Source organism: Oncorhynchus nerka, linkage group LG27 (genome assembly GCF_034236695.1).
Source record: "Oncorhynchus nerka isolate Pitt River linkage group LG27, Oner_Uvic_2.0, whole genome shotgun sequence".
NCBI classification, from domain to species: domain Eukaryota; kingdom Metazoa; phylum Chordata; class Actinopteri; order Salmoniformes; family Salmonidae; genus Oncorhynchus; species Oncorhynchus nerka.
Window position 1 is genome coordinate 74,112,806 of NC_088422.1, and position 11,226 is coordinate 74,124,031.

Below are 11,226 nucleotides of genomic sequence, written 5' to 3' on the forward strand. Positions count from 1 at the left end.
AACCTCCTACCCCAGTAACTTCCCACCACAGTAACCTCCCACCCCAGTAATCTCCCACCACAGTAACCTCCCACCCCAGTAACCTCCTACCCCAGTAACTTCCCACCACAGTAACCTCCTACCCCAGTAACCTCCCACCACAGTAACCTCCCACCCCAGTAACCTCCCGCCCCAGTAACCTCCCACCCCAGTAACCTCCCACCCCAGTAACCTCCCACCCCAGTAACCTCCCACCCCAGTAACCTCCTACCCCAGTAACTTCCCACCACAGTAACCTCCCACCCCAGTAACCTCCCACCCCAGTAACCTCCCGCCCCAGTAACCTCCCAACCCAGTACTCTCCCACCCCAGTAACCTCCAACCCCAGTAACCTCCCACCACAGTAACCTCCCACCACAGCAACCTCCCACCCCAGTAACATCCCACCCAGTAACCTCCCACCCCAGTAACCCCCACCCCAGTAACCTCCCACCCCAGTAACCTCCTACCCCAGTAACCTCCCACCCCAGTAACCTCCCACCCCAGTAATCTCCCACCCCAGTAATCTCCCACCTGATTAAATTTCTAACTATCCCTTAAAAGAGACACCAACCACTATAAAGGTGATTTAAACATTATGTTAAGATGACCACACCCCCGCTCATCCATGTTCAGAGTATACATGCATATACACACTCGCACATACACATGCAAAACCTTCCATTCACACCTTAATGTGCATACTGCTGCATTGGTGTGCTGCTAAAAATGAAAAGGAAAGAGAGTGAGATTGAATTTAATCCCTAAAATGCTGTCTTGTTCACACTGTCACATCTCTCTTCTCATTAACCAATTGTTGTAGAACACTAAAACAAAATGCCCTCCATTCTCCTACACAAGTCTCTTTGACAGTTTGATATGACAAAGACATTGAGAGGGATCTTCAGTTACTGTCCCCTCGGGGACACTAAGATTAAGATCCTTCCTCAGAAGAGGTCTCAAAGGTCATAAGGTAAACGCCAAACCAACAGCGGGTTGGGAGAAGCGCTACTGTGCCTCATCTGCCCATGCCTACCCCGGTGACTCATTATGCATCGCCCTGGCACCGCCTCCTACACCCCCTCACATGCACGACAGAGCCCTCTTCGCCTGCTGGGTGTACCCCTGTCTTTCGGAGCATGGTCTGTTCTCTGTTCTAGGCCAAATGCAAGGGGGGGAGGAGGACAGGGAGGAAAGAACGGTGAAAAGGGGTACATAGGGATTGGGCTGTTGCAGAATACACACAAACACACACACATGGAATGTCACACACACATAGATATCTATAGAAACACATGAACATACGAGTATAGTCTCACAAAAATAGTCACACACAAGCACATATTTGGCATATAGACATAGACGTGTGCACCCACACACAGACACAGACACAGACAAACACACACACGAATGCAAGGACATACTTCCATTGCCCTACTAACATGTGGAACTACAACAAGTCCAGATGTTCCCAAAATCATAAATATGCAAATAATATAGTTTTGCATGAAAGCACAACAAAAAGAAAGCTCACCTTTTTGTTATGAATCATTCAAATCGAGGATGAAATGCATCACTTCAGTTTTAATAAAACGTGTAATCATAATGTACAATGCACACACATATGCTACTGGCATTGTACTAAGCTTTACATCAATGACATGAATGATAGATTGATATTGAAAATAATTATGGAATGTAAATACATACCCAGGAGGCTTGATCCATGGCATATAACGTTGACTCTTACCTCAACTATACCTTTCATTTTGTTTATTTAATTTGAGGGATTTTTTAAAATGTGAAATGGTATTTAGTTCAAATAAATATTGAACAGTGAAACAAAGTCTAATTAGTAATGAGACTCTCTATCGTACACCTTTCTTTTTTTCTTCTTTTTTATAAAACATGAATAACTTTGTAGGAATACCATTACTACTGACCTGTAAAGATGCTCGCAGAAATGTTAAGGTGCATCACTTCCAAATGGATTTTTATCTCTAACAAAAATACAACGTCTATGTATTTTCAAAGTTAAATTGTGTTCCACATTTAAGATGTTGTTTGAGGTTTTGAATGAGGCTCATATTAGGCAGGGTTGCTACCTAGCCAAACAAATTGTTACTGATGTGATTATCTGGCATGAGTCATGCCTCCTTCCATCTGCACAGATGAAGACAAATCCCACAGACTAGAACAACTTCAGGAAAATTTGACGAAAACGGATGGATAGCAATTCATATATAGCGTACTTTAAGTCAATCCCCCAAATGTAACTCCTTGTGTCTATTCCCATTAACATGAACTACTCTGGATTTGTTTGTGAAATTCACATTCCATCATTATCTCTGCAGGTCTATGTGAAGAGAAAACGGAGAAGCTTAATGAAAGGCCGATTACATACATTTATTGCATTTCATTTAATTGTAAGAAATTGAGAAAAAAATGAGCACATATGAACATCACATAAATGGTTAGTGAGGGAAATAATTTTGCACAGCAAAATATATAAGAGGAAAGTTCAATTAACATATGTCTTAAAGATTTATTGATGAATGGTATCTCCCCATTTTGTACAAGCAGGGTGTCAATCCCTGTCTATTTAACAATGTCCAGACATTATTGATTATAATAATATTATTGCCTTGGAAATAATGAGTTTGTTTGAGCCAAAAAATAATCTAATACTGATTGACAACAAACTATTAAAATTAAGTTATCCAGCAATGCCAAAAATTATCTATCTGCGTTTTTGAATTAGCTTCATAGAGTTCCCATTCTGTGATATATTGCAGACTACATTTTAGTGCAATTCAGTCCAAAATACATTATCAAAATGCAGGGTTCACGCTGACTTAGGGCTGAAGTTTCTCCTTATTTAATACTTTGGTTTAAAATACAGTGAGTGGTAGGTGAAGACAAACACTACTACAGCTGTCAAACTACTGCTTAAACTGGAAGAACATGCTGCAAAAAGCGCTGCTTATGCATGGAAACAATACTGTTAAATTGTATCAATTGGAGCCGCCCCAACCTCCCCTACCCAATGACAGGGAAACAATTTAGTGCACAGGACTTTATGAAACCTACAGCTAAATGATCCTAATAATCTACATCACATTCTTCTTTAAATGTCAACTTGTAGCACATCCATATTTTCTTTTAGATTTACAAAGTATAACTACTGTAGGTCTACATATACTTCAATTATAATCCATAGCCTTCCAGAGTTGTTAAACGCACAGGGATGTTTTTATTTTATTTTTAAATACACAAACTGCTTTTAAGCAACATACAGTTTAGTCCCATATAGGGATAGATAATTCATTTTAGAATAGTTGAGGTCCTTTTTGCTACCTCGCTACATGGATACCGCCGACCATCTTCCATCAGGAATGCGTCATACTGTATAGAAATGGGCGCTTAGTCGTATCATTCAACACAGTTGAAATGCACTTACACGGGAAGGGGGGTGGAGAGTCCTTGTCACTTTTTTGTTGCTGTCCCAAAAAAGTGATCAGGTCATAAAACAAGTATGAATGCCATGCTGGAGTCATCCGATAAAATTACATTTTCAAGCACAAAAAGAAAAGAAACACCGTACATGTCCAGCATGCAGTCCAGTTCAAAAACATATCTATTTTAAAATAATGGATATTGTTTCTTATGAGTAATATAGTCTGTTTGTTGCTTAACACAAAATAGCAAGCATAACGCATGAGATGAGGTGGGGTATAATGGCAGGCTCGCAGTCCTCCGAGTTTGGCAGAACAAAAACAGAAAGGGAAAAAGGCCAAAAACGTCTTCTTACTGTAGATGGATGCAGTTTTTGACCGGTATTTGTACACGGATTTCAAAGTCGAAAGGTGAAAAAAGGCAAGTCGATGAACTTCCAAGGGGTATACTTAGTGCTTGCATGCACACATAGTATACAGCAACATTGTAAAGTTAACAAATAATAAATGATAGTTCATATTCAAAACACTGCAAGTCAAATGAACAATGATGAAAAAGAGCTTGACAAAAATATGCATCAAATAATAAGAATGGTAGCAAAAAAAAAGATGATGGCAGGTTTCAGTTTCTACTCCAAAATGAAGGGCAATTATGACAAAGTTCCATCTTTCTATTGCAAGCCCCAAAACACAAAACCGTTATTTGACAGACTGTTGTCAAAAAAATTAAAACCGAAAAAAATGTTTGCAAATTAGTTTTCTTGGTCTAGTAAGCCCCATTACAAAAAATATCACAATGAAAACTTTTTAATGAGGGAACTGACAAACTCAGTTTTCATGATAATATCGAGACTCACATGAAAAACTCCGGGGAGGAAGGGTTGTTGTCACTGCTGGATCCATTTTCTCTGAAGCCGTTGCTGATGAGCTTCTCATATTTTTCTTTGTATGCGTCCCTCTCCCGGGCCAGCCTGGAGATCTCCGCCTTGAGGTGGTCGACTTGCTGGACGAGCTGCGTCTTCTCGCCCTCCAGGACGTGCCGTTGCTGCACCCGCTTGTAGCGGCAGGACTGCGCATAGCCTCTGTTCTTTAGGGTCCTCCTCTTCTGTTTCAGCCGGATCACTTCTTCCTTGCTGACTCCCCGTAGCTGCCGGTTGAGCTCCCGCACCGACATGCCCACCAGCTGGTCGTCCGAAAACCGGTCGTCCAAATGTCCCATGTGTGGGTGGTTTCCTCCGGAGCTGCCGTTGGACGAGACCCCAGGTGATTGGTGATGGTGGCCGCCGTTGTGGTGGTGATGGTGGTGGTGGGGCCCCCCGTTCTGGGCTGCTGCGGCGGCGATAACTGCGGACACCACCGCCGCGGCAGAGCCCATCTCTTCCCCGCCCATGGTGCCTCCTCCTCCGGCTCCGCCGGCAAACTGCTGCCCTCTAGCATAGCCATCGAAGGACTGGAGCTGGTGACTGCTGTTGATCAGCGCCTCAACTGCGTCTTCGGGGCTGAAGCCCAGCGCCTCCGGATTCAACTGCGGTTGATAACCGGACATCCAGTAGAAATCCTCCAAGTGTGCCTTCTGTTCGCTCCCCGACCCCGGACTGGGCGACGAGAAGCTTGGAGAAGGGGGCACCGAGCTGCAAGGCGTGCTCATCGGGGTGGAAGACAAGGATCCCCCGGCGATAAGGCGGCTGCACTGGCTGATGTTGCGATCGGGCTCCACCGGCTCCTTTTTCACTTCAAACTTCATCAGATCGAAGTCATTAACATATTCCATGGCCAGGGGACTGGTGGGCAGGTCGGAGTTGCTCATTGCCAGTTCTGATGCCATCCTCTTGCTGCCGACAGTCCTCCAAAGGGGGTGAAGAGCAGCTGTCAAACTGGGTTGGTTTGGAAGAACGTGAGCCAGTTTGCTTTTTAAGCGTATTTGTCTTAAAGTGAAAAAATAGGTTTTCAATGTCCTTTTTGCAGCGACGTGTTCCCAACTGTAAATTAATAGTTTTCTTTTCAGAGTCTATTGCACAGACGCACCAGAGCCGTGCAGGCGAGTTGCGGAGTCCTCTTTCAGCATGAGAAATTCGGCGAATTTGTATTTTTAACATTTAACACATTACTGTTTCTTCATGGAAGGCCTACATTGCGTAAAGCGGAGAGGGTGAAATGTCGAAGGAGAGGGGTAAATGTAGCCTCGCACGTAAAATGCCTCTGACTTGTAGGCGATTTTTTAGAAGGATCACACAGCAGATGAGTTTAAAAGCATTGCAGAGTTTTATAGCCGCCCTGACGTCAGGTTGGAAATGGGAAATTGACTCGGACGAAGAGCCAATGGGCTCGCACAATCTATGGGCTAATTAACATATTAGTACAGAAACAAAACTTTTCTCAACTGTCAAAGGCTATCAGCTGACTGTCAGCTGCAACTCAACCTCTTAACTCTTTCGCCTCTCCATTTATATTATTTTAATGGCCATTGATTCTACCATTTGGACAAAAAATAACCATTACATTCTCTCACTGCGCTCATGGTGGGGAAAGGACAGTAGGCTGTGTGCACATTATGGTTCGATTTAGTGTTATTGCAAGTGGCAATGGTAACATTTTAATATCCAAATGTAAATTGCAATATGCAAATTATTAAGTTATTGAAGCAATAATATATATTATTAGTTGTTGTCATGAAATAAATGCGTAATAACGCTTTTGTATGGTGGTAGGATTTATATTAGTTTCAAAAGTATCAAACATAGTATTCATGATTTATGATGTGCAAATATTGGGGGATGGTTATGCACACGTTTTCACAGTTCGTGTTACTTGAAATTCGAAGTGGTCAAATTTACCAGTAGCCTAACCAAAATGCATAAGCAGCTTTACAATCATCTTAGTGACATGAACAACAGCGTTGGCTCATACAGTATTGATATGTGACAGAATACAGGAATACATACGATTCTGTGCTGAAGTTCTATGAAATAAAATTACAAAGGATTTGTGGAGAGCAGACATACATCTGCCGTTGTAAAACTCAACAGTGCCACCTTTTGGGGACATTGAAGCACCGTTCTCCTAAATAAACTGCTTCATCTGAAAGAATCATTCACAGCAGAAGCAAAATTAGACAATTTCGCAAGAGACTATTTATTGGAAAGAATAATACTCCAATGTATGTATAAGGTATGATACATTTGTTTTAGAACGACAGTATGGAAACATTGGCAGGGAAATAGCCAAAGGAGTGAATGGTGAATGGTGGCATATCCCGCATGAATCACGTGTCAATTGCAAGTCCTTTTTGGGGAGAAAATATAGAATACAACATTCGCCACTCCCATCAGCTGTATACACTAGATTGTGTAGAACATTCGTTACATAAAACAAGTAAACATGTACTTCCTACGTGGTCCTATCAAATCATAATCCCCTCATATAGGCTGCTATTAAGCAGTGGTTACATGGGAGTCATTCAGTAATGAACAATGCGTTCCAAACCAGGAGATTTTCCTACATGCACTACAGTGCTATATATATATTTTTAAAACTTGATCTAAAGCACTGATTCCGCGGGCCCTGCTCCAAAGTCATACATTAAACCACTCTCTTGTACATTGCACTTTATCTCGACGTTCAGAGGTCAGACATTTCCTCGGGTTTTAATGGACTGCGTGTCATGAGCAACTCACTTGTTGTAGTCTATTGCACAGACGAATTTTAGCCGCGCACGCCAGTTTAATCATGTAGTTTTATACTACACTATCCAGCCAAATTACCACCCTACAACTATTTTAACAATGCTCACCTTCTACCCTCTTTACTCAGTCTAATCAGTGATATAATGCTTCGTTCACGATTTCTCGTAATTTAGTAAATACCAGCATACGACTGGGAAAAATCCCCTTCAACCCCCATCCAACTGGTAATTACTGGAGCCAAAATCGTGTAGGCCTATCATCCGCGTGCTCTGAGTTTCCCACTTGCACCTCTCTGTCGTCATGTGCAAAACATAGCAAAACAATCTCAAGCCTAATGTCCTCCGTGTTTGATGGTGTGTCCCATCAAAACCTGAATGCACCTGACTCATATTTACGACTTGACCAATGTAGTTACCACCTTCCCATTTGGTTATGAACGCAGCATAACATTGGCTATTTGACAGCAATAGGAGGGACTTCGTTTTCACCAACCAAATTGTTTGACCAGTTTCCCGGTCTAAAACACAGCCTGGTTACTAAGGCCACTGCCACAGGTTTGTTGTGTGTTTACCTATACAGTTTGGGCTACTCATAGGCCAACCAACAAATGCAAGCCTGTAAAGTAGGCTAAACGTATAGAGTAACTCACAGCACCTAACATCAACTATGGAGATTTGCTACCCTAAAGTCTAGTTGTATGTATTTTGCATTTAGTCTGCAAGTGTAGCCCCACTCGCCTACATTAGTAGCACACACTAAATTATTAGGTCAAAAGTCTGGTTTTAGGAAATTGTCGCATAAATGTGTCAATGATAAAATATTTAATTACGCGTGCCGGTAAATCATGCGTAATAACACCTCCATAGATAAAGTGATCATGTAAGATCCACCACGGGCTTCATACCTCGGACTATTTGGAGGGAAGCTTTTCTCCGCTTTTGACACGGCGTTGACAAAAGCCGTTTCATGCCGGTGACAAAAAGCCTATAATCATAGTCCCTGTCTCTCTCCAACTCCAAGACTATGATCTCATCCCTAGGACGGAGTATTTTTAGCTTCCCGGGTGCACACAGTGAAATTATATGCCAAATAACTCGCGTCCCAGCGGCCAATCTATGTGAAAGAGGACAGTGCCAATCAGTCTGATGTTGTTATAACCGTTCAGCGAGTTCAACGCTTCCCTCTGATCTGGCGGACTCACTAAACACAAATGCTTTGTTTGTAAATGATGTCTGAGTGTTGGACTGTTCCTCTGGCAATCCACAATTTAAAATAACAAGAAAAATGTACCGTTTGTTTCGCTTAATTTAAAAAATGTGACATTTTTAAAAATACATTTACCTTTTATTCTAAAGTATATTTTTGCAATTACATTTACTTTTGATACTTAAGTATATATACAACCAAATACGTGTAGACTTTTACACAAGTATTATTTTACAGGGTGACTTTCACTTTTACTTGGGTCATTTTCTGTAAAGGTATTTGTTTTAAATTTTTACTTGGGTACTTTTTGTAGGTCTAAACTCAGTGTGGGGGTGCTTCCAATGTATGAGAAAGCTCATTGCACAATAACCAGTTTGATGAGTTGAAGTCATTAAAACGCCATCCCTGATTATGTTTAGTCACCTGACAATGACAACACAAAACCACAGTGTTACTCAAGTGAAATACCAATGATCTACAAACACAATCACACACAAGGCCCTATCACACAGACTTTGGCAATACAGTGAAGTCAAATAGTGGAGATAGGAATTAGTCAAGTAGAGATAGCCTAGGACCCATCCTGTTGCTATGTCACTGTGGGATGTGGATCAATGCGTGTTAATGGATCAATGAATGTTACCATCTGAACTTTGTTTATTGGTGATGAGTCAAGGAGTCAAAGGTGAGATTAAATCCCCTTGCCCTGATATCTGTGGAATCATGGTCAATGGAAAATCCCCCTGTTAGCTGTCATACTGTACCTGTCTAACTCATAATCACTATGACGACTCTTGTCAATGGTTTTTGATTCGTCATTCAGGTGGGATGATGCTGATCCCTACAGATCGTTCAAGATGAACAGAGCTTGTGTATGTTTTCATAGGAATCATTACAAGGCTAAAATAGGCGACAGTATGGATTTCATATAGCAATGCCCCAGATACCTTCTAATGTTGTTATCGCTAACACACATATAAGTTCATTTTTATTTCACATTAACAAAGGTTACCATGCAGCTTTTGTTAGTTGGTCCAAGGTAGTGTGTACTCAAGGCAAGCCAAGACAAAGGTGTTGATATCTAATCAATCTCTTGAAAAGATTCAAAACGGGTTATTTAAAAGTGGAGATAAAACCAGATAACACCACAGCCCTGTATGTACAGGCATAGATCCAGACAAGGAGAGACATGGAAACTTGTGTGGTTCTAGCTCTGTAGATTGTTGTCCACTAACTGATTTTAAAAACAGAAGGTATTATTTTTTCACTTTTTCATTCAGGCAGTTTTATGTAGTGTTGTCTTTCTGTCTGTCTGGCTGGCTTTGTGTGTCTCTCTCTCTCTCTCTGTGTGTGTGTGTGTGTGTGTGTGTGTGTGTGTGTGTGTGTGTGTGTGTGTGTGTGTGTGTGTGTGTGTGTGCATGCGTGTGTGTGTGTGTGTTTGTTGGTTTTACAAATTGTAGAAAACGTTTGCCTGCTTTTCTTTCTCAGCCACAGATAAAAAAGTTATGTGAAGGAGAAATGAAAGAGGAAATCTTACCTGAAGTTTGGAACGGAAGTTGACTGATTGCCACTGTCCTCTTTCACATAGATTGGCGGCTGGGACATGAGTTATTTGGCATATCATTACACTGTGTGTACCCGGGAAGCTAAACATACTCAGTCATAGGGATGAGAGTCTTGGAGTTGGAGAGAGACAGGGACTATGATTATAGGCTTTTGTCACAGGCATGAAACGACTATTTGACAACGTCATGTCAAAAGCGGAGACAAAGCTTCCCTCCAAATAGTCCGAGGTATGAAGCCTGTGGTGGATCTTACATGATCACTTTATCAATGGACGGTAAAGTACAGATACCCCAAAAACTACTTAAGTTGTACTTTAAAGTATTTGAACTTAAGTACTTTAGACCACTGACAGAATGGGACATAGATAGACAGAGAGGGACAGAGAGGGTAGTCAGGAGGCACAGCGATACACAGGAGGTATTCAGAGAAAATAAGCTTGGTCTTTAGGATGTGGCTAGCAAACACTAACACTCTCTGACCACAGCAAAAGCAGAGAGAAAGGGAGAGAGAAAGAGGGATTCAACTGTTCTTAATATCTTACTGAAATGCATACAATATTAGGTTAGTGAAATGGTTATTGATAGGATGCATAATGCATTCATGTTGAAAGGAGGAGACAGTAGACAGTACCAGTACGCTGCTTCAGGTCTTTGACATAGTCATTGTCACTAATAGTGGGCAAGAACTATTCAGCAAGACATTTTCATAGAGATTCAATTGTAAACAGCATGAAAGTCACAAAGAAATTATGAGACTGATTGTGAAAGAGTGATTAGACAAAACATGTTATAATACTGCTTCTATAAGGGCACAGGGCGAGACCCAGATGCAGACACGGGAGGCAGATGGTTCGAGTCTCTGATATTTATTATAATCCAAGGGGCAGGCAAAAGAATGGTGGTGGACAGGCAAAATATCATAACAAGGTCAGAGTCCAGGAGGTACAGAGTGGCAGGCAGACTCGAGGTCAGGGCAGGGCAGGCAGTATGGTCGGTGAAAAACCCCTGCCCCACCTCGGAAGCATCGACCTCAACCACAAACTGACGAGTTGGGTCCAGATGGATGAGGATGGGGGCAGTAGTGAATCGCTGCCTTAGATCCCCAAAAGCCTTGTCCACTGCTGGACATGGGCTGGTGACAATCCACCACCGCTCTCACCTTTTATGGATCCATCTGAACATTCCCTTCAGTGATGATGTATCCCAGAAAGGAGATAGTGGAGCGGTGGAACTCGCACTTCTCAGCTTTTACAAACAACTGATTTTCCAGGAGGCGCTGAAGGACCTGTCGAACATGGA

General features: G+C 42.0%; 1 protein-coding gene across 1 annotated transcript; it reads right to left on the reverse strand.

Moving 5' to 3' along the window:
• Positions 1 to 2,403: 2,403 nt before the first annotated feature.
• LOC115112398 (transcription factor Maf) lies at positions 2,404 to 5,726 on the reverse strand. The gene has a single exon (XM_029639437.2). It carries the CDS (start codon positions 5,296 to 5,298, stop codon positions 4,327 to 4,329), a length of 972 nt encoding a protein of 323 aa, XP_029495297.1. The 5' UTR covers positions 5,299 to 5,726; the 3' UTR covers positions 2,404 to 4,326.
• Between the last annotated feature and the right edge of the window lie 5,500 nt (positions 5,727 to 11,226).

Bases quoted from the DNA above. Each gene is read 5' to 3' on its own strand.
- LOC115112398 (XM_029639437.2), bottom strand. From the start codon at position 5,298: ATGGCATCAGAACTGGCAATGAGCAACTCCGACCTGCCCACCAGTCCC.